At 43.7% G+C, this 27,396-nt stretch overlaps 1 protein-coding gene across 1 annotated transcript; it reads right to left on the bottom strand.

Annotated features, from left to right (window-relative positions):
- Positions 1–492: 492 nt before the first annotated feature.
- Positions 493–27,396, bottom strand: NIPSNAP2 (nipsnap homolog 2). The gene is made up of 10 exons (XM_069971183.1): positions 27,285–27,396; positions 17,372–17,511; positions 15,539–15,584; positions 13,421–13,515; positions 13,263–13,333; positions 12,041–12,181; positions 10,669–10,700; positions 6,859–6,953; positions 6,218–6,301; positions 493–2,702 (listed from the first exon to the last, which is right to left on the bottom strand). Exons 1-10 carry the CDS (start codon positions 27,362–27,364, stop codon positions 2,638–2,640), a joined length of 849 nt encoding a protein of 282 aa, XP_069827284.1. The 5' UTR covers positions 27,365–27,396; the 3' UTR covers positions 493–2,637.

Below are 27,396 nucleotides of genomic sequence, written 5' to 3'. Positions count from 1 at the left end.
ATATTGTTCAAGTGAGGCCTGGATGCTTTTCTTGAAAAATATATTATAAGTTATGGGCATTATATATCTGGTGATAGGATGTTGATTCGGGGATTTATAAGGGTTTTTTTCCTTCCTCTGGATCAGCACACTAGAGTTATAAGTTGAGCTTATCATATCCAAGAATGCCCAAACTTCCAGACACAGAACAAATTTCACACTTGGGTCAGCGTGCTTCATGACAGGTACATTTTAATTGTCTCTGAGATTGCCAAGTGCTTTAGTGGACTCTCTCAGGTGACCCCTTGGGCAATAAAAAGGACAACAATGCGAATGTAACCAACTAGTGTGGCGGTCAACTGGGGTTTCCTGCTCTCAATGTCCTGTGGATAGAGGATGAGTGCTGGAGATGCATGAGCAGGAGATGTGACACTTAAATAGAAAATAGAGCACTGACCTCTATAAAGATTGATCATGAAATTATTCCGCACAGATTAGACCCCAACACAAAGATATCGTGAAATAAAATGATTTTATTACCATTATTGAGCAGAAAACCAGTTACCATATTTATTCACGATGACCTTTCATATTGTAACAATTTACAAAGGTATTCTAGAGAATTAGTTTCTCTTTACATAGAGAACTAAAGTTTTTTCTCATCTGACAGCATGTCCAAATGTTGACCTTGTACAGCAATATCTCATTTTCTGGGGAAAACACAAGTATCCGCCTGGCAATATAATATGCAGTTTACAAGCTATGGTGATCTGATTGATATTGCTGGTGCTTATACTTATATTCATTGGATATGTTGCGTTTCTACATTACACATAGGACAGAACCGAAAAAACAATAGCGTGTTATGGGAAAAGATGAACACAAAAGCGCAATGACCTTTAACCTGTATACAATTTAAATTACACTATGAAAATTTTTTGTAACTTTTCAACACCACACAAAATAAATTGGTTAGAGCAATGTAACAGAGTATCCATAACATGGGTTAAATTTCCAATTGTCTACCTGGAATTGTGTTGGATGGTGGAGCACTGGGGGTGCACTAGTTTAGCGAAAGTGGTTGCAAATTATAGAAGTCAGTTGTTCAGACTTGCAGTATCCACCTGCGTTCCACTTACCAAGGCTATCACTGGCCTTATGGCAACTCCTGCCAGGACTTCATTCACAGAAAAGGGGCAACTCTTTGAATTCTTTAAAGTAGGTAGCTTAAAGGGGTTGTCTGGGCAGGTGACTTTGATGTATGCCAAAGTTGGGGGTATTTGAAAAAAAGAAATTACACCTATCTCCCTGACCCCACTGGTAGGTTACCGATCCATCCCCGCAGTATGAATGCTTCTGGAATTGTGACATTGCAGGCCCCCTTAGACAACCAGCAACTAAGGACAATGTTTCAGCCGCTGACTGGATGGGCAGGCCTGCAACGTCTCAACCCCAGAACCTAGAGGTGGCTGCACTTCTGGGGGATAGTTGTAAGATACAGACAACATAGTGGGAGCCAAGGACGAAAAATAGATATAAAAGGTATATGTGTACAACGCAATACAGTATATCTACCGTAATTATTTTACTGGCAATTTTTGCGTAGAGTATAACTGGACAATTAGAATAGAGTCTGATATACTTGCCTTGTATGTTTGCCATTCATAAACCACTTAATACTAGAAAGGCCAAAACAAATTTAGTTTTGAATGTAGAAATTCATCAGATAGGCCTCAGGAAAACCAGTCAGATGGCTACCATTATTTTAGAACAAACATCTGACTGGTCTCACTGGTAAGCACCAGTATTCATAGATATTAAGACTGGAAAATTCTTTATAAATGAAGCACCAGACTTCAGTGATAGTATGACAATAGAGGATACTAGGCCAGTGGTGGTCAACTTACCACCATATGGGGTCTCAGATGCCTACAGATTACTTAAAGGGAACCTGGCACATTGAAAATATATTATAATCTGCAGCATGTTATACAGCCGGGGAAAGCTGAACAGACTAATATATAGTCAGGTAAATGGCTGCTCATGAGTTATTGACAGTTATCAGTGTATAAGTGTGCGTAAAAGTAGCTGTCAATCAGTGAGTAGCACCGCCCACTTGCCTCAGTGGCCCAGAATGAGCAGAGATTTACATGAATATATGACAAGTTATCCTGGAACTTTACCCACAAAACTATATATCAATCTGCTCAGCTCCTCCTTCTCTATAACATGATGCCTACATATTGGACAGCAATTTCAATATAATGTGTAACTTTAAGAGGGCTGCACATGCAATAAAATGTCCTGCCTTCCCTGTGAATATGGCAAGTCTACAGTATCAGTATGGCAAGACAATACACAGTTGCAAGTGCATTGTCTTCAGTCCTGTAATAGGAGGCAGGGAACAATGGGCTACCAGTTGCCGCCACTGTACTAAGAAATGCATATCTTCTCCTTATCACAAGTGGTTGTAACCAAATCAATAATCTTAGGGAGATGAGAACGATTCATGGACTGTGTTTTCATCATCATACGGAAAGCTATGTTCTACATTGATCATTTGTCTTGGGAGATTGAATGTCTTGATTTTTTTTCATGAAATCATCGATGGAACAGTTTGCCACTTTTTCCTTTGAGGCACAAGAGAAGCTTTGTGCATTACTGGAGAGGAGAAATCTTCAATGGGATCATAATCCTGGATTCCATCTCCTGTATAAGAGGGACTAAAACGTATAAAACCATTAGTGCTGAATATTAATGTGACACAGTTTGACAAAGTGCTATCAAATTTATGTGTAGAAACGTGCTACCTGTAGTTTCAAGCGACTCTGTACCCACAATCTGACCCCCCAAACCACTTGTACCTTCGGATAGTTGCTTTTAATCCAAGATGTGTCCTGTGGTCCATTCGGCAGGTGATGCAGTTATTGTGCTAAAAATTTACTTTTAAAGGGGTAGTGCGGCGGTAAAGATTTATTGACAGAATAACACACATTACAAAGTTATACAACTTTGTAATGTATGTTATGTCTGTGAATGACCCCCACCCGTGTACCCGGAAGTGTGGTGCGCTATACATACCTGTCACGTGTCGACTCGTCTCCAATCTTCAGTCTGCGATGTCGTCTTCGGGCGGCCGAGCCGAATCCCTCCAAACGTCCTGAGTGCCGGCATCATCGGCTGCTCAGCAGCGATTGGCTGAGCACAGTTATGCTCAGCCAATCGCGGCTGAGCAGCCGATGATGCTGAAGAGGGCGGCCGGCACTCAGGACGTTTGGAGGGATTCGGCTCGGCCGCCCGAAGACGACATCGCAGACTGAAGATTGGAGACGAGTCGACACGTGACAGGTATGTATAGCGCACCACACTTCCGGGTACACGGGTGGGGGGGGGGGGTGGGACAAGGGGAAGGGGGCCATTCACAGACATAACATACATTACAAAGTTGTATAACTTTGTAATGTGTGTTATTCTGTCAATAATTCTTTACCGCCACACTACCCCTTTAAACTGGCAGCCCCGTGCCCTACGGGAGTGGCCTGGATTGTGTATGCATTAGGCTGGCACAACCTCTCTGTCCCTCCTCATCATTAGGAATGCTCCAGGGAGATTGCCTACTATTCGTCAGCTGTGCCAGCCCGGCACATGGGCTGGATCGTTAAGGACCTGTGCAATGTTCAGCATGGAGAGAATGTTCCAGTAGCATTCCTAATGATGAAGAGGGTGGCGAGGAGGAACGGAGGAGTGGTGCAAAGTTAGGGCACAGATATTCCCGTTTGGCACGGGCTGCAAGTTTAAAAGTTGTTTTTTGGACAATAACTACATCACTTGCAGAACGGACCCCAGGACAGATCTTGGATTAAAAGCAGCTATCTGAAGGTACAAGTGGTTTGGGGGGGTCAGATTGAAGGTACAGAGTCGCTTTAATGGGCATGGCTTAAAGTGTGTCTATCACAAAAACACAAAAAACTCCTGCAGATGCGTGGTCCTCCTGTATTGCAAGTGAAGGATGGAATTCCCAGAAAGTGCTGTAGACATTTTAAAAAGAATGTACAGCAGTACATTTGCTTTAAAGTGTAACTGTCATTTCAGGGTCATTTTTCTGAAAACATTAAATATCAACAGTACAAGCGATTTTAAGAAACTCTGTAATAGGTTTTATGTACTAAAAGAGTTTCCTTCTGTAGTGAAAAAGCAATCTCCCAGCCTCCCCCCTCACATCAAATGAAGCAGGATTTCTGTCTCCATTATGTGGCTATGGAGAGGGGAGGGGCTGTTAGGAGTGACTGAGCACGGAGGATTTCTGCAAAGCACAACACCCTGCAATCTTCTCTCAGTAAGTTCATAGATAAGCACTGACCTTTCTGAATTTAGCGTTTTAGGTGCCCAGAGAGTCTACAAACAGCTGACCTTCATGTCACCTCTTCCTGCTTCCTCATCTCCCTCAGCCCCTCCCCCTTCATAGGCTTACAATGGAGAGAGCAGAGCCCGTCTTCACTGGCTTCTCTGTAATGAAGACGTGTTTGCCTGATAATGCACAGATAAGAAGTCAGGGGGGGAGGCTGGGAGATTGCTTCTTGAGTACAGAAGGAGGCTTTTTTGGCTGATGAAACCTATTACAGAGTTTCTTAAAATTGCTTATACTACTGATTTCTGCAATAATAAAAAAAAAAACATGACAGTTACGCTTTAAGGTTTCCCCATCGATAGAACAGCACTTGCTCGGGGAAGCCAATGCCGTGGTTCTTTTTTTGAACCACTGTCTGATTCCCATGTACAGCACCGTTCTATTCCCTGACCTGCCTCCAGTGCTTCAGCCACGGTCAGTGCCTGGGAATAAAATGGCGCCGTACACCGGAACTGGGCCACGGTTCAAAAAAAGGACCACGGCAACATCGCCATTCTAATTATGTGAAAAGCTTAAAGTGACACTGTCACCCCCTATTTGCATTCTGACTTCTCTACACAGGTGTAATGGGTAAATTTAGCAGTTCTCATACCTTATTTTATATCATATGTCATGGTGCTTGTTCAAGTAAAAAGTGTTATTTTATCAACTGCAGATTCTGCTAAGTGGGTGGGGCTTCACGACAACAGTGTCACTTAGCCCCACCCACAATGACATTATAGGTACATAGGCCCCGCCCCTTCACAGACCATTGGAACAGGCTGGCCTAAAGGTCTAGGCCCCACCCCCTCTAGGTTGACCATACCAATGGGTGTCGAGAGAGCGGGGCCTATGTGCTGATGACGTCACGGAGGGCCCCCTTAGCACAATCTGCAGTTGATAAAATATCACTTTACTTAAACAAGCACCATGACGTATGATATAAAATAAGCTATGAAAACTGCTAAATTTACCCATTGCACCTGTGTAGAGAAGTCAGAATGCAAAAAGGGGGGGGGACAGTGTCCCTTTAAGCTTTTCACATGAATAGAATGGCGCCAGTGTTGTGCTCCTTTTTTTGAACCGTGGCCCGGTTCCTGTGTACGGCACTGCTCTATTCCCAGGCACTGGCTGTGACTGAAGCACTGAAGGCGGACCCCAAAAAGGGGGTGGTGACAGTGTCATTTTAAAGCGAATGTACTTCTGGTACATTTGCTTTAAGTGTTTTACAATGCAGGCAAAGGCGCTTCTGGGAGGTCCATACCCCGCTCACATCATAAGAGGACTGCCCGCTTCAGAATTTTTTCAGTTTATCCTGAAGCAGGTGCAAAGTGATTTTAAAAGAAACGAGTCACAGTGAAAAAGTCTGATCTGTTGTAATACATAAGGAGCTGAGTGGATCACCATGTGGGTGGAGCTACTCAGTGATTGACAGCTATCTGGGTGTATAAGCCAGCATATAGAGAGCTGTCAATCACTAGGTAGGATTGCCCATTAGCCTAGAATGAGCAAAAAGTTTTGCATCAATGACAATTTGTCCTGGAATTGTAGCCATGAAATTGATAAATAATAATAAAAACAAATTATATATATATATATATATATATATATATATATATATATATATATAAAGATAGATATAGATTTCTAAGTGTATATTATATATATATATATATATATATATATATGCATACACACACAAACACACTTTTACCAGAAAGTTAACCGGCAAAGAAAGGATCATCGGCTGATTGTTGGCTTTCAACATGTTGAAAAATCAATATATGCATATATACCTGTAATATACTGAACTGAAAAGTTAAAAATTGAGATAGTTTTTTGGCCTCCTACCTGTATAGTAGACACATTCATCCCAGCCATCTTTCTGCCAGGCTGAATTCCTAATGTCATCCCTGGACTGCAGATCAGTATAAGCTAGAATGAAATAGTTAAGATATTAGCTGCTTTTGCATAATATAAGTAATGTACATCTAATGATATGAGTTTACTGCCCCTAAATCATTCTTGGCCATTTCCACTTAGCCAAATGGCAGCCGTCCATGGGAACCCCCAGCCGTTTTTAGCACAAAGAGACCAATGTAGCAATAGAGGGGTGGTTGATAAAAAGGGCAGTTCTTTAGGACATCCATATGGCACAAAAAAGTGCAGTATTAAAGAATGCTTGTCAAAAAACACATCTGCCCAGTATACAAGGGGTTAAGCAGTTCTACCAATTGATGTGGCATATTTGTGCTAAAGATCATTGACGTTCCAAAGCTTATAGATAGACCATAGATGTCATATTTGGGTAACACTTCTGCCAGTAGGTATACATAGTAGGTATAAATGATATAAATTGTGGTAATGTGTTACATCTCAGTGTGACTCTCAGAGACTCCATAGCTAGCCATGTCAGAAGCTCTGGTGTTAGAACTAGATTAGCTACATTTTGATCCTTTTGGTACAAAAAAATAAAACATATAAATTTTTACCCCACAAATGATGGACCATGTATAGCTGTCCAATCTGTGAGAAAAATCCAGCCACAGCTTCACCGCTGTCTTGTCGATAGCGAATGGCACGAGCCCTGAGATACAGAAACAAACAGCACAGGTCACAATAAAACAGGAATTTATTCCATCTCACTGTAAAAGCAGTGGTCAGGTAGATTATATATGGCTGACATGGCTTTGTTTTACGCTGTATATTTCTCTGAAATGCCCTAAGTGTTAGCGATGAGGGGCACAGCTTGCTGAATTCTTTATCTGCATTGCATTATCAAAACATGATGATCATTCCATTATTTCTTCTGCATTTGTCCCAAGCAAAAGCTCAGACACATTTTTATATATAAAAATATAATTACAGTGGACTTTCCTATGGAGAGGGGTCACGTGTCACACACACACACACACACACACACACACACACACACGGGAAGTCCTCTAGAACAAGTAGTTTAAAGTCCATCCAGGAGTATTATGTGATCCATCCTAACACCACTCATAGGCCGCATGGGATGACTTTTACTGGTCCAGATTAAACTAGTAAACTTTCAAAATCTAAATCAACGGTAGATATAAACAGTGATATAAAGCAAGTTTGCAATTTTACCTTCCTGGGAAACACAGGAAGTTCCGTGTTTCCCAGGTCATCTGAGAGAAGGCAGTCATTGAAAGGAGAAGTCTGGCAAAAATAAATTTTTGATATGTTATTACTTACGGAAAGTTATACAAATTTCTAATGTACAATAATGATGGGAAATGCACATATAGGGCTATTTCCCTTAATTTAGTAGATCAGGAAGTGTTAGAATTCTCTCAGATACAGTGACGTCACGACGAAAGGTGTAATTCCTATGGAGTGTCTATATGTAGAAGTCTATGGGACTTTATTGTTTCTATGGATGTCTATGCAAAGTAATGTAATGTAGTGTACAGTGTGCTTTATTGAATGAATACATCTATGGAATACTTTGGGGAGCAAGTGTCCTTGCTCCCCAAAGCATTGCATAAATGTATTCAAATCAGTACATTAGGATATCACAGTAAGCCCGCCGATCCGCCGCACGCCAATCTGGACTATATACACTGAACTACTGCTCCCATCATCTGCTCATAGTATGAGCAGGTGATGGGAGTAGTAGCTGGGTTATGGCTATCACTTGCCTGCCGCCGGGCGCAGGGGGAGCCGCTCATCACACAGGAGCGCTCCCCCCTTCTCCTCCTTCCGGGATCTGGGGAACCTCCCCCCTATCCCAGGGCTGACTCCCCGCCTGGCCGCCGCTCTCCCCCCACACATACCGTCTCCCGATGCTTCCTGGTCAGCAAGTGTGGGAGAGGACAGTCAGTGCGGACACCAGGATGCATCGGAGCCGTTATGTGTGGGGGGAGAGCGACGGCCAGGCAGGGAGTCAGCCATAAGATAGGGGGGAGGGACCCCGGAAGGAGGAGGGGGAGCGCTCCTGTGTGATGGATGAGCGGCTCCCCCCTGCGCCAAGCAAGTGATAGCCATAACCCAGCTACTACTCCCATCACCTGCTCATACTATGTATTTCAGTGTATATAGTCCGGATCGGCGGGAGTGCGGCGGATCGGCGGGCTTACTGTGATATCCTAATGTACTGATTGAATACATTTATGCAATACTTTGTGGAGCAAGGTATGGAGCAAGGACACTTGCTCTCCAAAGTATTCCATAGATGTATTCATTCAATAAAGCATACGGTACACTACATTACATAGAAATCCATAGAAACAATAAAGTCCCATAGACTTCTACATATAGAGTGCCCCCTGCTGGACACGCCATAGGAATTACACCTTTCGTCGTGACATCACTGTATTTGACAGAATTCTAACACTTCCTGATCTACTAAATTAAGGGAAATAGCCCTATATATGCATTTTCCATAATTAATGTACATTAGAAATTTGTATAACTTTCCATAAGTAATAACATATCAAAAATTTATTTTGGCCGGACTTCTCCTTTAATTGATGGACACATTGAGCCGTGACTCTCAGTACTGGCCAGGACTTCATGTGTTTAGTCTCTTTTTTTTCCAACCAGCACAACAGTAAAAAGCTGCCTCCAGGAGACTGGACCTGGATTTCTGGTAAGTACATTATAGCTTTGTTTTACAGCATGATAAAAAAAAATAATGAATGTTTATTGCAAACTTGCTTTATATCAGATCTACTGTTGATTTAGATTTTGAAAGTTATAACAACAGGGACACTTTAATACAAGTTGTTGAAGTCTTTGATGATTCCTTTCTGCCTTTAGATGTAGCTGTAAAGTGAACCCAACTCCATATAAGATATTATAAAAGAAACTACAATGAAAAGCAAAAAAGATGTTCAGTGGATACGGAGGATTCCAGTGATCACCGAGAACAGAGGAGTGCTAGATGTAACTTTGGCTTCTAATACTTCAATATAGACTGTAAGCTCTTGTGAGCAGGGCCATCACTCATATTGTGTCTCCTCTATTCCCTCACAAATTGCAAGTTATTGTGCGCAGGGCCCTGATGCCCTGTGTTCCCTCTATTCCTCATAGACTAAGCTCTTGTGAGCAGGGCCCTGACTCCTGTTGTGTCCCTCTATTTCTTTATAGGGTATAAGCTCTTGTCAGCTCTTAATCATATTTCTGATTAATCTCTTATTGTGACATTTTATCATGACAGAGAAAATAGGAGCTAACAAATAGAGAATTATCCTTAAAGAGGACCTGTTGGCCCGGTGCCGGGGTGACAGGCTCCCAACCCCCTGCTAGAGCCCCTCATACTTACTTGATTGCGCCGGGTCCTGCTTCTTCGGCCGCTCCCGGGACGGAGATATCCCCGCGGGAAGCCCGGAACATGCGCCACTGAGATGAGTCCGACACTCATAGAGAATAAATGGTGAGTCCGACGCTCCATTCATTCTCTATGAGCGTCGGACCCATCTCAGCGGCGCGCGATCAAGTAAGTATGAGGGGCTCTAGCGGAGGGTCGGGAGCCTGTCACCCCGGCACTGGGGGTGACAGGTCCTCTTTAAGAGCCAGTTCACACGGAGCAAAAGTGTCAGAGCTCTCTGTCGCAGAATTCCGTCTGCCTCAGCATGACACTTTTTCTCTATGGGAGGGCTAATGTTCCTCCACTTCCATCGCTCTCTGCTCAAAGAATTCACACATCACTTTTGCTCCGTGTGAACTGGCCCTAAAGACAACCTATCACCTGGTTATGTTTATTCCTTGACACATTATTAGTCCCTTCAAACTAATTTTTTAAATGTAAAAAATAAATAAATTTTAGGGCATGTGCTCTGAATGCAAATAACCCAAATATGAATAAAATATCTTTAATTCCACTGGCAACATCCTAAAGTCCCCATCAGCATACAGTGTCAGAGTCATGAATATCTATCAATAGTCACGATCGATCGCTTTACCTGAGTCCTGTAATAGGATGGGTCATTTACTGACTGTGCCTGTGACATAATAAGCTTTTTTTTAATTGTAATTTTTTTTATTTATTTATTCAGGTGATAGGTCCTCTTAAATGATTACAATTTCAAATATAAAGATAGATAGACATACGCTGAAACAGTAGCCAAAGTTGGTCATATATTTATTTTACTGTGAGTTGCTGCAAAACTATTATAAAATGACAGCCAATATGGCTGCCAATACTGTGGCTCCAAACGTCAGATGTATTACTACATGGCCAGTTATAAGTTTTGGCTGTAAATTGTCTGTAAGTAAAATATCTTTACTAGTTTCTGAATAGGAATTATTAGTCTAATGTATTGGGTCCTTACCAGTGGTTTCCCCATTCAATCATGGTTCCGGGCTGGAAAAGAAAAAAAGCATGTCCCATGTAGCAAAATGGAAATTTTTAGGAGGGCAGTACTAATAATTTTATCTAAGTATAGTGGAGGTCTAAACACAAACATCACTAGCAGTTACACATGGCATCACATGCTTGACCACAGTACAGGGTTAGGCGATAGGCTGCGAACATCAATCACAGTATACTATACTGATAAGAGATATAATACCAGCACAGAAAGCTCAGGTGTACACTGCTGCAAGCTACACAATCCATACTCATTGCATGTGACCTGATAAGTAGAGACATCTGACTAAGCGACTATGATGGGGAATTTATCAATGGTTTCACCAGAAAACTATTATAAGAAAGTATCACATTTCTGTACAACACTGTCAATTTTTGTGCAGTGCTTTGAAATTTTTGCACAAAACACAGGAAAGTCGCAAATCCTTGAGCAAATAAGTGATTGAGATGATTTTACATCAAAGCCTACACAAAAACCATTGAGAAATTCCCTCAGTAGTGTCTACAACGCAAGACCCCAATACACTTTATCCTAAAGACGTCTGAAACCGCCAACGATGGAAGGTTCTGCTGTCAGTATATAAGGTGTATGGGGGCCTCCCAAATCTCCACCGAGAGATGTCAGTAGAGAAATAGGTCAAGCGTAATGGATTTTTCTGGAAGGGATAAGCCAGCACCAGAGCTTACCTCTCTCAATAGTGAACACATAAACGTCTAGCAACACTTATGAATGGATAAAAGATAAATGTTGAACGAATAATCATTCAGCCAACATTTATTAAAGGTGTATGGGCACCTTTAGTTTTAAGTTAGTGGACGGTAAGCTAAATAATCCTGTCAGCTCAGGAATGCCTGCTCAGCCAGTCAGTGACTGGGGCGGGACACCACTGCACTCACTGACTGGCTGAGCAGGCAGGTCCCAGTCAAAGAGCTGGTGACACAGTGCTGTAGGGGCACCCCCTGCACCAGATTTTTTTGTTTTTGCAGGACTTGTGCTTTTATATCAAAGAGGATTTTATGATACTCGCGTCAAAATTTATTAAAAAGAATCAGCAAAATTAAAGAGCATGAGCTAGGCCCGATTAGCACATCAGTGATCCTATCCATAATTGTGGACCCGCACCTACGGATAGGATTCAGGTTAAAAATATTGAATACTATACAGTCCACAATCATGGATCCGTAACAGCGGACAGTATGATACTAATGTGTAAGAGGGACATTAATGTGAAGCGTAACATACCCTTGTTTGTTAGTACTGTCCTCCATGCCACCCCTATACAATCCACATAGAACACATATAAAGCACATAATCATGCTGAATCACAACTCACTCTTAGTTGGTAAGATCTTAGCTCATATATATTTGGCCCTGCTCTAGGGACCGGCTCGTTCCAGAAGCTGAATTCAAGTAGTAGCTGATTTTTACGAGACAGCAACATTTGGCCCCGTTCTTTGCGAAACTCTGTGAATTCCTGTCCATGAACAAAGTAAAACATAAAAAATACTTAGAAAATGTTTTTGTTGTAGATAATGTCTAGATAAAACTCTATCTACAGATATACAACTGTATTCAGTGTTATTGACAATGATTTACTAAGAATAGTGTTTCATGGTGTTTGGTTGAGACCCAAAAGCGTATCAAGCCGACCACGCTTAAAAAACGTATAAGTCCTGGAAAATTCACAGAACATGATCACAAAATGACTACAACCTGTTTATTAGGTTAATGGGGCTGTCGGCAACACATCCGGCTAAGGCTAGGTTCACACTGCGTTTTCAGCATCCGTTTAACGGATCCGTTTTTTTTAACGTCCAGAAAAATAGGGTCAGCAACGTTTTTTGGTCCGCCAAAAAAAACGGATCCGTTTTTTTTATAATGGAAGTCAATGGAAAAACGGATGCACACAAATGAATCCGTTTTTTGCAATCCGTTTTTCATGCGTTTTTTAAAAAAACGGATGCGTTAAACGGATGCTGAAAACGCAGTGTGAACCTAGCCTAAGCGTCAGCAACCCTTTTTTTCATAGGTTTCTGAAGTATAGCCTGGTGTGGGGCAGAAAACAAGACGTGAACCTAGCCTACAGTGTACAAAATAAAAAACCATGTCCATATGCCATTTTGGGACCAATGGGAGTTATAAGGAGAGAAGAATCCTCTTCTCATGGCCCCCCTTTATGAGCTAGAGCAGAAAGATGCTAAAAACAGTGCCAATCCTTGGCCATCTATAATATGTTCACAATGTAACACCATAGGGGCCATAGCAAGGAAATAAATGGCCAGTCAAAGCCTCCACTAGCTATAATAGCTGTTTATTGAGCTGAGCCACAGCATGAATGCCCCTTCCCTCCCACACCCTCACTGTATTGACTGAGAGATGGGGAGGAGGCGTGCATGCTGTGGCTCAGCTTTATTTCTGTTGCACTTCGACTTCACCTATATGTAGCTCTGTACCTTTAGTATATATGTTTATGGTTAGCTACTTTAGTACTATGTAAATTTATTGCTGCAATTTGTGATTCCCTGACAGGTTTGGAATCTGTTGTGAGAACTTACCTTGTTTTTTCTAAGTTTACTCATCACCTCTGTAAGTGCTGGATATCCTCCTTCATACCGCCACAGGTGAACTGTAACAGGACAAGACCCCAGTCAGCACGTGATACATAACAGCATGTTAGTAAACTTGTTGTGCTGTAAATGGAGAACACACACACCTGCCTGATCTTGCTCTCCGTACCATGTATTCCAAGTGCCCACCAATGTACATGGGTATTCCTCTCCTTCATGGACCTTGGACAGTACTTCCTCACTGAAAAACAATACACGTGAAAACAAGATTGTAGTGCAGCGTTTATGGCTCTTTTCATTTTTAAATTTACCTGATCATTTAGAATAGGAGATGACAAACAACAATACAAATACACACGCATATACTAGCCCAGATTTATCAGACACTTACACCGTGTGCCACTGAAAGCGGTGTAAACTGCCCATAACAACCAGTCACAGCTGGTATAGTAACAGCTGCACTTTGATTGTTGGGGGAAACTTAGGGTCCTATTCCACGGGCCGAGGAGGGCCCAATCAACGATGTGAACGAGCGTCGATCTGCTAGATCGCCGCTTGTTTACTGGGCCTATTCCACGGCCCGATGATTGTTGAGCGAGGGCTGCAAGGACATCGTTACCGATGTCCTTGCAGCATCATACATTACCTGGCTGCAGGGCTTGTCCTCTGCTCCGTCTCCTCCCCGGGTCCCCTGCGCTCTATCTTCTGAATGGCCGGTCAGCTGACAGGCCACACTCAGCCAATCACAGGCCGCGGCGGTCCCGGCCTGTGATTGGCTGAGCGCTCCGTCAGCTGACCGGCCATTTAGAAGATAGAGCGTGCGGGACCCGGGGATGAAGACAGCGCAGAGAAGAAGCCCTGCAGCCAGGTAATGTATGATGCTGCTGTTTCTTCTCAAATCGTCGGTCGCCCGCCGTGCACCGCTATTCAACCGTAGCGATGCGCGGTGGAGGAACGATGATTTTAGGTCTGGCCCTAACTGAACGATCAGCCGATGACACGATCTCTATTTCACCAAACGATCCGGCCGATTATCGTTACTGTGGAATAGGGCCCTTACTCCATTTTCTATTTTACACAGTTTTATAAATTTGGTTCATTTACTAAAAGGGAATCTGCGATTCACACTGCAAACCGCTGATGCTGTTAGATAATTGTTAGGTCATGGAGACACATGGTACCTTTCATATATCCAGCTATGCTTCCAGAATGCTAAAAATGCTTTTATTTTCTAAAGCAAGTGTGTCAAAGAGGGTTTCCCAAACTTCTCTGAATTCAATCTCCCTGCTGCCTTCACTTTTTAAAGAAAATCCAAAAGACCAGGGGTCTTTTTACATGGCCTGATATGGGGCCCTGTAAGGACGCAGACAAACACTGATCAGCTAGATCAGCGCTCACTTGTAGTGCCTTTTTTCACTGCGAGTTCGTAGTGAAATCAGCTGCAGGTCCCAAACTGTCATTTCCAATGAGATTACATACTCTCAGCAGAATGGTCATCCCGCTGTGAGTATGTAAATGCCGCCCCCTCAACCCGCCGCCTTTAGCTGCCTGCGGCTGCTCCGGCTGCATCTGAGGCTTCCAGCCCCAGCCAATCGGTGACTGTGGCGGGCCCGTGCAGAGTGATTGGCTGAGTGGGACTTACGGGGGCCGAGAGCCTCAGATGGAGCCGGAGCGCGGACCAGGTAATCTATGCTCCAGGCAGCGGCGGGTTAAGGGGGCCGGGGACCCCCCCCACACACACTCCGTTTCTCCCCCATTCTTATAAATCCCTTCTGATATCATACCCATGGTAACCCGCTGACTATCTCTCATACAGTCCTACAAGCAGTACAGCAATGTCATCAGTGGTATGGGACAAAATGTTAATGGTGCAGAGCTCTTAGATTTCTGGATACATACATGGGTCATATTATAAATAACTACATTGGACACATTCAGTTGTGACTCGCTTTCCTTGGACCCATTTACCTATATTTTAAAGTCAATTTTAAAAAGTTTGTTTTTAATGACATAATAGAAAGATGCGGGGCTAAATGTCCTCATAGGGGGAGATTTATCAAACATGGTGTAAAGTGAAACTGTCTCAGTTGCCCCTAGCAACCAATCAGATTCCACCTTTTATCCCTCACAGACTCTTTGGACAAATGAAAGGTGGAATCTGATTGGTTGCTAGGGGCAACTGAGCCAGTTTCACTTTATATCATGTCTGATAAATCTCCCCCATAGTATCAGTATTTAGCACTTTAAGTGTAAAAGTAACTTACCAAAGCTTGTTGTAGGCATCAAGGCATTCAGGTTTTACATTGTGAACTGGAAAAACAAAAGAAACAGAGCATGAAAAGGAAATGCAGATAATGCAAGCAAATCACATAGATTCTACAATGTTATAAATGTGTATATTGTCAGCTTTACACCCTCAGTAGCCGGATTATTGCCCTTCCCATACAATGTTATGTACACTGCAGTACACGCTGATGAAGGAATAAAGGCAATTTTACACAATTATTGTTAACCAGCATTTCTCAGAACACTCATTAAGGGTACAAACCCACACACCGTATACGCAGCAAATACGCAGCAAATACGCAGCAGTTTGATGGTGAAGATTTAATGCTGAGTTCAGTTATTTAGATCTAATCTGCTGCGTTTTTGTTGCGTATTTGTTGCGTTTTTGCTGCGTATTCGCTGCGTATCGCAGCAGTAAATACGCTGTGTATACGGTGTGTGGGTTTATACCCTAACCGGATAATCGTCCTGTGTAAAAAGGCCAGCGATCACCTGTAGAATAAGGAAACGCTCACTCATTGGCTGAATGAATCTTTTGCGTGGCCGGTATCATTGGCATCAGGTGCACATCTATCTGTCCAAACAGGAGATGTGCGGCCAATAACAATACATTTAAGCGGCTGCATGAATGATACATTGATGGTTTGTGCAGCCTGACCGCACAATTAAATCATGCCTTATAATGGCGCTCATTTGTGGCCGCACATTGAGTGTGTAAGAGGAGCCTAAGGGCCTTATTACATGGAGAGATAATCTGCTGAATCAGGCCAATTCAGCAGATTTTGGCTCCCTATAATCAAGACAACGAACACTGACTGATCGTGTATTTTGGTCCTGCCTAAGAATCATTGCCCACTGATCACGCATCGCTATGTGTAATAGGAGGTGTCAGCTGTAAAAAAAAAAAAAAAGAAAAAACTTTACACATACGTCTCCACAGTCTCCAGTGTTCTTCTTGCTTCTGCCCACTTTCCGACACAGCCACTGAAGCTTCTACACTGGTCTTTGAAGTACCAGGTTGCTTAGCCAATCAGTGGCCCTGTCCAATCTCAGCCAGTGATAAGCAGAGCGGCCTGTCACTTCAGAGACTGTCTCTAAAATCCCAGCAATAGCTGCGGGGAGGGGGTAAAAGTGAGAAGAACACCGGGTAGCGTGGAGAGGTGACATATATACTTTTTTATTTGCTGTATACAGCAAGGGCTGCACGGACATCGCTAACAATGTCCTGAGAATGCACTAGATTCATAATTCATTCCTTCATCAAACGTTTAAAGGGGTACACCAGAAAAGTTATAAAGTTACGAAGTTTGGGTACGTTCACACTGAGGAAAACAGGTGGGAATTCCAAGTGGAATCCCACCTGCCTCACTGTCAATTCTCTAAGCAGAGAGCCACGGAGCCCTATACATTACCCTGAGGCAGGCAGTATTCCAAGAGGAGTCCGCGGCGGGGATTCTGCTCAGAAATCCACCAGTTTTCCTAAGTGTGAAAGTACCCAAACTTTGTAATACATCTTTAGAACTTTTTTCCTCAGTGTGAACATACCCTTTGTTACATAATGTCATGTATCCATTACATGATAGTCACTGAGCTCACCTTTACTGTAAGTTCTTAAAGTGAACCTGCTTCTAAGACAATGCTATCTAGCCATCATGTTATAGAGCAAGAAGAAATAAGCAGATTGATATAGATCATTGTTGGAAAAGACTCAGTATAACTCCTCCTTGGTATGGAAACATCAGAGCTTACGGAGTTTTAGGAAGACCACTTAAAGAAAAACAAAAAACTATGCATAAAGCTGTAACAATTACATTGTATTTTATAGAGGTTGCTGGTCTCTCTCTTGGCCAGTAGATTTGAATGAGCGTCTTTCCGGGGATCTACTTTACGAACAAACAGCGATCTCAACCAGCTGTCTTCTCTGGCTTTCGAACTGGAGGCGGAGAGGCCCCTGTGAAGAGATTCAATCTTCATGTTAAACTTTATTTTTACACAACACTCCTATAAAAGAATACTTTCCTTCACCAATATCTCAAAGCATTCTTAATGGAATTATTACATGGAAACAAGACTTGCAGTATAAGCATTGGTATCAAGGCTGCACAATGGGCTGACCATTACTGTTTACAATTAGAATATGCATTAGAGCCAATGAGAACCCAAACCACAGGAGGAAAAAATGGGCAATTTGACGATTGGCATGCAAATTAGAGATGAGCGAACCGGGTTCGGGTTCGAGTCGATCCGAAACCCGAACGTTCGGTATTTGATTAGCTGGGGCTGCTGATATTGGATAAAGCTCTAAGGTTGTCTGGAAAACATGGATACAGCCAATGACTATATCCATGTTTTCCACATAGCCTTAGGGCTTTATCCAACTTCAGCAGCCACCGCTAATCAAATGCAGAAAGTTCGGGTTCGGGTAGACTCGAGCATGCTCCAGGTTCGCTCATCTCTAATGCAAATATTGGAACAGAATCTATTTTTCCATGTAGTCAATTATTACCTAAAGAGAGGACTTTGATAGATCTTATGATCATTATAGTAAACTGATACTGGACTGGCAACCATCCATGACCCAAATTAAACTATTCAATCATGCCACTATTCCAAAATCTGGAGAACAGTTCATTGCTCTTGTAGTTTCAGGGCCCGATCCTTCTGATTATCGCTCCATGTGACAGAGTGAACGTTCAGCCAATGAATCGATTAGGTTTCTTTAGGTCCAGAACCAAAGTCATCAGCTGATGATTGTAGTATAAAATAATAAAGTATTTACTTACCTTACCACATTCCCGGTCATCCTCGGAGGCCTTCCCCGCTGTCTGCAGCTCTGACTTCTGTTTTGGTCTTTGCTCTAACAGGCTGTAGCCGCTCTGCCAATCACAGGCAGAGACAGGCCTCCAGGTTGGTAAGCTAATTACAGGCCGAGACAGGCCACCGGACGGTCAGCCAATCACTAGCCGCAGACTGTCTCAGCCAGTGATTGGCCGAGTGGCCTCGGCCTGTCAGTGCAGAGACCAGAGCAGAAGGCAGAGCTGCATACACTTTGGAATGCCTGAGAACATCAGGGGAACGTGGTGAGGCGAGTTACTTTACACTAAAGGCATAGGCTGCACGGGCATCGCTAACAATGTCCGCGCAGCCCTTGAGCCCTGATCTAGCAGATTGCCACTTGTTTACAGTTTATGATCAAGCCTTCTAATAGGACCCTTAGGCTCCAGACATCCTTTTGACCACCGACAAATGATGGGTTACCTTTAAAAATGAGCAAACTGGGTTCGGGTTCGAGTCGTTCCGAACCCGAACGTTCGGTATTTGATTAGCTGGGGCTGCTGAACTTGGATAAAGCTCTAAGGTTGTCTGGAAAACGTGGATACAGCCAATGACTATATCCATGTTTTCCACATAGCCTTAGGGCTTTATCCAACTTCAGCAGCCACCGCTAATCAATTGCCGAACGTACGGGTTCAGATCGACTTGAGCATTCTCGAGATTCGCTCATCTCTAGTTACCTTATAACCTGTAAAATAGATAAACTGTAAGGGACCATTCACACATCAGCAAAATTTGCATTTATGATGATCTCGGGAGCTCTGAAACTGTTTAAATGCTCACGCTACTGTAGTGACAGCGTGTCAGTACAGTAGCGTGAATGTAGTAACAGTTTGGGTGCTACTGGTGTCATAATGAATGCTGATGCCTGAGGATGAATTTTCTTACCTTCATCCTCTGCTCCCTTTTCATTAAAAAGTGTCACTGTCGTTTAATTTTTTTTTTTTTTTTTTTTTGCAGAAATCAATAGTACAGGAAGTTTTAAGGAACTTTGTAATTGGGTTTATTATCTGAAAAATGCATTTTTATCATGAAAAAGCAGTTTGAAGCTCTCGCCCCTGTCTTTATGGTTTTCTATGCAGGGGGGAGAGGGGGATGAGGCACCAAAACAGGACAACAAAGAGTTAATTTACAGCTACATCACCGAGTTATCTCCTCTGAAGTCAGCACCGACCTCTCTGACCTCTGAATACTGGCTTTCACACAGCTCCCACTGTGTAATCCTTTGTTCTCTTCTCTCTGCTGGCGACTAATCTCCCTTCTCCCTCTTCCCCTTTCCATAGCACAGACCACCCAATGTAAACAACTTCTGGCATGTCACAGTGAAGATGGGGTCCACAAAGTCTAGGTTTTGAGAACCTGTCGGCTATATTACAAGAAACTTTATTCCCCATTGTGCAGCAATGAGTCTCAGCACACAGCATCATGTGTGACTGTATAAGCTTTATCCATGTATTGTATTATCCTTTTTTATTTGCATTTAAAAATATCTTCTTGTGTTAAACTGTAAAAAGGGTCGGGAGCTTTAAATAGCCCATAGAGATGATATATATATAGTAACAGTCCTACAAGATAAATAAGACACACAGTGACCTTTCCCAGGAATGTAACCACAGGATACCCACGTACTCAGAGTCATAATAGGAAAGGGTCAACAGTAGCAAAAACCATCAAATAAGACTTTAGATAAATAATTTTGTCTTGAATTTATTTTATACAATAAAAAGTGTTGGCTTGGCCACCTTCGAACGTCATATTGGATTTATGCATTTCTTGATGTATCCTGATCGTGTGATGCAGCCTGTATTAGGATCCTATGATCAATATTGTAAATGAGCAATGATCTGCTAGATCCGCATTTGTTTACTGGGTCTATTACACAGCCCAATAGTCGTTTGGCAAGGGCTGCACAGACATCGTTAGCTGTTAACTGTTAGGGCAATCGTTAGCTGCCGGTCGTGCATCGCTATTAGGCTGGGTTCAAACTCCGTTTTTGCAATCCGTTTTTTTTGCAAAAAACGGATGGAAAAACAGGTAGAAAAAACGGATGCAAGTGTGTGCATCCGTTTTGATCCATTTTTCCATTGACTTCTACTATAAAAATAAAAAAACTGATCAAAACGGATCCATTTTTTTTTACGGACACAAAAATTAGGTCAACCACGTTTTTGTGTCAGTCAAAAAAAAAAAAAGGATTTTTTTTTATAATGGAAGTCAATGGAAAAACGGAGCAAAACGGATGCACACACTTGCATCCGTTTTTTTCTGTCCGTTTTTCATAGTTTTTTTTGCAAAAAACGTAGTGTAAACCCAGCCTTACACGTAGCGATTAGAGATGAGCGAACACGGTTCGGGTCCATTCGAACCCGAACGTTCGGCATTTAATTAGCTGGGGCTGCTGAACTTGGAGAACGCTCTAAGGTTGTCTGGAAAACATGGATACAGCCAATGACTATATCCATGTTTTCCACATAGCCTTAGGGCTTTATCCAACTTCAGCAGCCACCGCTAATCAAATGCCGAAAGTTCGGGTTCGGATGGACTCGAGGTTCGCTCATCTCTAGTAGCGATGTGTGATAGGTAACAGATGATTTTAGGTCAGGGCCTAAAGAAAGGACCAGTCAATGATTGTTTCATTGGTTGATTGTTGTCTCTATTCCACGTAGCGGTAATTTTCCGCATTGGGCCGATTATCACTCCGTGTAATAGGGCCCTTACAGTCCACGGCTATGTTCACAGGCTGTAATAAATTCGGAAAACTACAGCTGTAGCGGTCATTGAAAACAAAGGCCGTAGGCTTCAGAATTCATTATGAACTATTGTTTTCAATAGAAAAATGGCCACCACAAAATAATGAACATGTCTATTTTCTACAGCCGCAGTTGGCAGCTTGCTGGCTGTGGTGTCCATGAAAGTCAATGGTTTATTGATTTTCATTCACACCCATACGGCCACCATGTTTAATAAATTCCCCCATAAAGTGTAAAATAGAGTTCAAAGCTAACCCAATAGGTATGTATATGGCTACTGTTCTGAAGAAAGACACCAGTGATGGGCATGGCCTGTATACTACCACAAGAGCCCAACCTAGAAGTGGCGGTCATGATGGAGCCATAGCCACAGAAGTCCCAGCCTCTTTACACATTTCAGCCAAAAAAAAAAAAAAAACTGATAAAATCCAGGACACCATGATAAAAACCTGATGGCCTTTGGTGAGGGGGGTCCTACCCTGCCAATATTTTTGTGGTTCTTCGATTTAGAACAGGGATGGGGACCCTTCAGCCCTCCAGCGGTTGCAAAACTACAATTCCCATCATGCCTGGACAGCCAAAGCTTTAGCTGTCCAGGCATGATGGGAATTACAGTTTTGCAACCGCTGGGGGGCTGAAGGCTCCCCATCCATGGTTTAGAAGAACAATAAAAACAATGACAGAAGTGTGACCACAGCCTGAGATTTTCCAGCTGCCCAGCCAGTCCTCACGCCATCTCTACCCACCGCACGAGATGCTCTTAATAAGATGAATGGGATTCACTATCAGAGAGCAAACACATTACCTTCTGCCGCTCCTAGATAGAGTCAGGTACATGAATTACTCACACTGAGATGAACCTATTGCAGATACACAGATGGACCAATTACTATGGGTTTTATTTACTAATATAGTACTGGAGTCACCAATATAGCTATAGCGGCTCTAGTTCACATTTAAAGTGTCACTGTCGTATTTTGTTTTTAATTTTTTTTTTTTCTTGCAGAAATTAATAGTACAGGCAATTTTAAGAAACTTTGTATTTGGGTTTATAAGGCAAATATGCCATTATCTGCATTCAAAAAGACTTTCCCCAGGTCCCCCCCCCCCTCCCTTTTCTCTCTCTCATTCACTGCTCATGATCAGGAAATCTCAACTCTTTTACATCAGTCCATCCCTGTGTAACCTATGGAGAGGGGAGGGGGAGGGGGGAGGAGGGAGATTAGTCACAGCAGAGAGCAGAGAACAAAGGATTACATAGCAGGACCTGTGTGAAAGCCAGTATTCAGAAGTCAGAGAGGTCAGTGCTGACTTCAGAGGAGATAGCCCAGTGATGTAGCTGTAAACTAACTCTTTGTTGTCCTGTTTTGGTGCCTCATCTCCCTCAACCCCTCCCCTCTCCATAAGAGAACCATGAAGACAGGGGGGAGAGCTTCAAACTGCCTTTTTATGATAAAAATGCATTTTTCGACTAATAAACCCAATTACAAAAGCTTCTTAAAATCGCCTATACTATCGATTTCTGCAAAAAAAAAAAAATGTAACGACAGTGACACTTTAAGATATTTCCTTTGAAAGTTAGATTCTCAAGATTAGATGTTGCAGGTTCAGATGTCTCTGTCCACACAGAAGTCGCTATGAGTTTATGGACAGTCTCTGATGGGAACACTGGATGTCACAGACTAGATCTTTTGCATCCAACGTCGCAGCCTATGGAGAAACGTATGGAAGGGGCACAACGTCAGACCAATCAACCGTCCGGCATGTAGAGGTTTTGGATCCAGCGCCTGCAGGCCAGATGGCAGATCTGCAGATATATAGGAAAGTGGCCATATACAGATGGGCACATAGAACAGTCCTAAACCACTTCAATACAAGGCCCAAATGGCAACAATATCTGTAAGGCTCCCATGACCTTTTGCATTTTTATTTTTTGCATTTTTTAAAAATCCATATAGCAGTCCACAACTGGCCGACCGCAAAGGCCAGCTGTCCGGACCCCTGCTGCAGCGCAGTATACCTGTATACTGAGCTGCGCACTGCAAAGTAAATATGAGCGCTCATAGTTACCGTGTGGCAGCACTGGCAGAGAGGGAGCCATTGACTCCCCTCACTGGCCACAGCGGTCACAAGAGGCCGCACTCTGCCTCTGGTGCCAGGGCTCGAGTGACGTCACTGGAGTGCCGGGGCCAGAACAAGGGGAAAGCGGCCCTTTTGTGACCGCTGCAGTGCAGCCACAAGAGGGGAAGAGAAGAGGGGAAGAGAAGAGGAGACGCCTGGACCCAGATGAGTGTTTTTTTTGTTATATGGGAGGGGGAGCACAGGGAATCTATATACTACTGGGGGACTGCACAGTGGGGCTATATATACTACTGGGGGAGCGCACAGGGGGGCTTTATACTACTGGGGAGAGTGCACAGGGGGGGCTATATACTACTGGGGAGAGCACAGGGGGGGCTATATACTACTGGGGAGAGCACAGGGGGGGCTATATACTACTGGGGAGAGCACAGGGGGGGGCTATATACTACTGGGGAGAGCACAGGGGGGGGCTATATACTACTGGGGAGAGCACAGGGGGGGCTATATACTACTGGGGAGAGCACAGGGGGGGGCTATATACTACTGGGGAGAGCACAGGGGGGGCTATATACTACTGGGGAGAGCACAGGGGGGGCTATATACTACTGGGGAGAGCACAGGGGGGCTATATACTACTGGGGAGAGCACAGGGGGGGCTATATACTACTGGGGAGAGCACAGGGGGGGCTATATACTACTGGGGAGAGCACAGGGGGGGCTATATACTACTGGGGAGAGCACAGGGGGGGCTATATACTACTGGGGAGAGCACAGTGGGGGCTATATACTACTGGGGAGAGCACAGGGGGGCTATATACTACTGGGGAGAGCACAGGGGGGGCTATATACTACTGGGGAGAGCACAGGGGGGGGCTATATACTACTGGGGAGAGCACAGGGGGGGCTATATACTAATGGGGAAAGCACAGGGGGGCTATATATTACTGGGGGAGCGCACAGGGGTCTATATACTACTGAGGGAGCAACAGGGGGCTATATACTACTGGGGCAGTCACCCCCTTTGTACCTAATATCAAAGGGCCGATGAGAGAGAAAAAAATGCCAGTTTGCCCACTAACACGCATCAATTCTGTATATAAATAGTTCAACAACGTTTGTGAAAAGTAACAAAACATGTTTACTACTGATGTTCAGCTCGGACCTTCACCTGACAATAGACCCCGGTAAGTGGAGCTTCACTAAAAGTTGTTGAGTACCCCTGCCATATAGAAATACTAACACGTCTACATACACAGCATTTTGAGCAAAACACAACTTGCTCTATAGGCGACTACTGAACCTAAGAGCTGGTTTACACACAGCAGTGACCATGCAACATATCGCATCCACAACACAACAGTCCCCTAAAATCCAAATTTGATGGGTTTTTAGTCACAGGTCACACATGACTCTCAGCAGTGACCTTGCGTCGCATAAGACTGCAACCAGTTTGCAACTTGTCTGCAAATTCTAACAAAGTCACATGACAGCAAAGCTGCAGACAAATAACTAATTAGTCATTTATGGTGCGTTTACACAGAGCGATTTTTCTAACAGATTTTTTTAAGCCAAAGCCAGGAATGGATTTGAAAAGAGGAGAAATCTCAGTCTTTCCTTTATGACCTGATCTCTGTTTATAGTCTGTTCCTGGCTTTGGCTCCAAAGATCTGTCAGCTTAACCTCCCTGTGTAAACACACCATTACTGTTGCACGACTAAAGTCACCATGTAGCCCTTGCTTAATACTTTTGTTTACCCCTAACAAAAAGAGCAACATCTCCATTTCGCATTTATGATACCATTCTCAGCCCTTACATATACACATATCTGTGGGACTGCCACAAATGGCCGCCTGCAGCCCGCTGATGGATTTGCCCATCTAGGCCACAGACTTAAAAATTCCCAGAAATTCTGCGGCTGGTTATAGAGGGGGTAACTAGCATGTTGTATAGTATAGGGAGGGTAGAGGGGGTAACTAGCATGTTGTATAGTATAGGGAGGGTAGAGGGGGTAACTAGCATGTTGTATAGTATAGGGAGGGTAGAGGGGGTAACTAGCATGTTGTATAGTATAGGGAAGGTAGAGGGGGTAACTATCATGTTGTATAGTATAGGGAGGGTAGAGGGGGTAACTAGCATATTGTATAGTATAGTGAGGGTAGAGGGGGTAACTAGCATGTTGTATAGTATAGGGAGGGTAGAGGGGGGTAACTAGCATGTTGTATAGTATAGGGAGGGTAGAGGGGGGTAACTAGCATGTTGTATAGTATAGGGAGGGTAGAGGGGGTAACTAGCATGTTGTATAGTATAGGGAGGGTAGAGGGGGTAACTAGCATGTTGTATAGTATAGGGAAGGTAGAGGGGGTAACTATCATGTTGTATAGTATAGGGAGGGTAGAGGGGGTAACTAGCATATTGTATAGTATAGTGAGGGTAGAGGGGGTAACTAGCATATTGTATAGTATAGTGAGGGTAGAGGGGGTAACTAGCATGTTGTATAGTATAGGGAGGGTAGAGGGGGGTAACTAGCATGTTGTATAGTATAGGGAGGGTAGAGGGGGTAACTAGCATGTTGTGTAGTATAGGGAGGGTAGAGGGGGTAACTAGCATGTTGTATAGTATAGGGAGGGTAGAGGGGGTAACTAGCATGTTCAATAGTATGGGGGGGGGGGTGGAGGGGGTAACTAGCATGTTGTATAGTATAGGGAGGGTAGAGGGGGTAACTAGCATGTTTTATAGTATAGGGGGTAGAGGGGGTAACTAGCATGTTGTATAGTATGGGGGGGTAGAGGGGGTAACTAGCATGTTGTATAGTATGGGGGGTAGAAGGGGTAACTAGCATGTTGTATAGTATGGGGGGTAGAGGGGGTAACTAGCATGTTGTATAGTATGGGGGGTAGAGGGGGTAACTAGCATGTTGTATAGTATAGGGAAGGTAGAGGGGGTAACTAGCATGTTCAATAGTATAGGGGGGTAGAGGGGGTAACTATCATGATGTATAGTATAGGGGGGTAGAGGGGGTAACTATCATGATGTATAGTATGGGGGGGTAGAGGGGGTAACTATCATGTTGTATAGTATAGGAGGATAGAGGGGGTAACTATCATGATGTATAGTATAGGGGGGTAGAGGGGGTAACTATCATGATGTATAGTATGGGGGGGTAGAGGGGGTAACTATCATGTTGTATAGTATAGGAGGGTAGAGGGGGTAACTATCATGATGTATAGTATAGGGGGGTAGAGGGGGTAACTATCATGATGTATAGTATGGGGGGGTAGAGGGGGTAACTATCATGTTGTATAGTATAGGGGGTGTAGAGGGGGTAACTAGCATGTTGTATAGTATAGGGAGGGTAGAGGGGGTAACTAGCATGTTGTATAGTATAGGGAGGGTAGAGGGGGTAACTATCATGATGTATAGTATGGGGGGGTAGAGGGGGTAACTATCATGATGTATAGTATGGGGGGGGGGTAGAGGGGGTAACTATCATGTTGTAGAGTATAGTAAAGTGTTGCTGTTTATGCAGTGTCCTCATCTACCATTGTAGGTGTACTATCAGATACTCCAGCGTCTTCTCTGTATACTACCTGTCCCTATGTCTTATTTACTAGATATCAGCAGCCCCACCTGTATTCTGCTGATACTTTGTGTTTATTAGCAGTTCGGGTTCCATTATTGTTCATTGTTACAAGTTATTGTTTACAGTCTCCTGCCCCATTGTACAGAGACATTACAGATGCAGGCTGGAGGGAGTGGGGGTCACTGGGGACAGTGCTGGGGTGTCCTGCACGGGATCCCCCATAGAGAGTGCAGTGACCTTGAGCCGGCCGGCAGCTGTGCACATGTCACATGCATGGCAGGAGCGCAGTACAAGTCACAGGGGGGCAAACAAGGCTAAATAATAATAATAACCCCCTGCAGGGGCAACAGCCGCTCACCGAGTGCCCCGAGCCTCTCACTATCACTACTGCCCCCTGCTAAAATCCATAAGAAAACATACAGCGGCGCAGGATGGGGGATGCAGCAGGACGAGCCGAGCAATAGCCCTGTTCTCACCTGACCAGCAGGACGCTCGGCCCGCAGGCCTGGATCTTCGCTGCCCTACTCAATGCCACAGACATGGCTCTGCTCGCCATCTTGCACAACCTACTGTGCTGCCAGTAACGTC

The sequence above is a fragment of the Dendropsophus ebraccatus genome, chromosome 5, assembly GCF_027789765.1.
Source record: "Dendropsophus ebraccatus isolate aDenEbr1 chromosome 5, aDenEbr1.pat, whole genome shotgun sequence".
NCBI classification, from domain to species: Eukaryota; Metazoa; Chordata; class Amphibia; order Anura; family Hylidae; genus Dendropsophus; species Dendropsophus ebraccatus.
This window is presented reverse-complemented; position numbering and strand designations above follow the sequence as displayed.

Bases quoted from the DNA above. Each gene is read 5' to 3' on its own strand.
- NIPSNAP2 (XM_069971183.1), bottom strand. From the start codon at position 27,364: ATGGCGAGCAGAGCCATGTCTGTGGCATTGAGTAGGGCAGCGAAGATC. The intron at 10,701-12,040 runs GTGAGTTGTGAT...TTTCTTTTCCAG, and splicing joins TAAGATCTTACCAACTAAGA to CCCGGAACCATGATTGAATG. The intron at 6,302-6,858 runs GTAAAAATTTAT...ATTTCATTCTAG, and splicing joins CATGGTCCATCATTTGTGGG to CTTATACTGATCTGCAGTCC.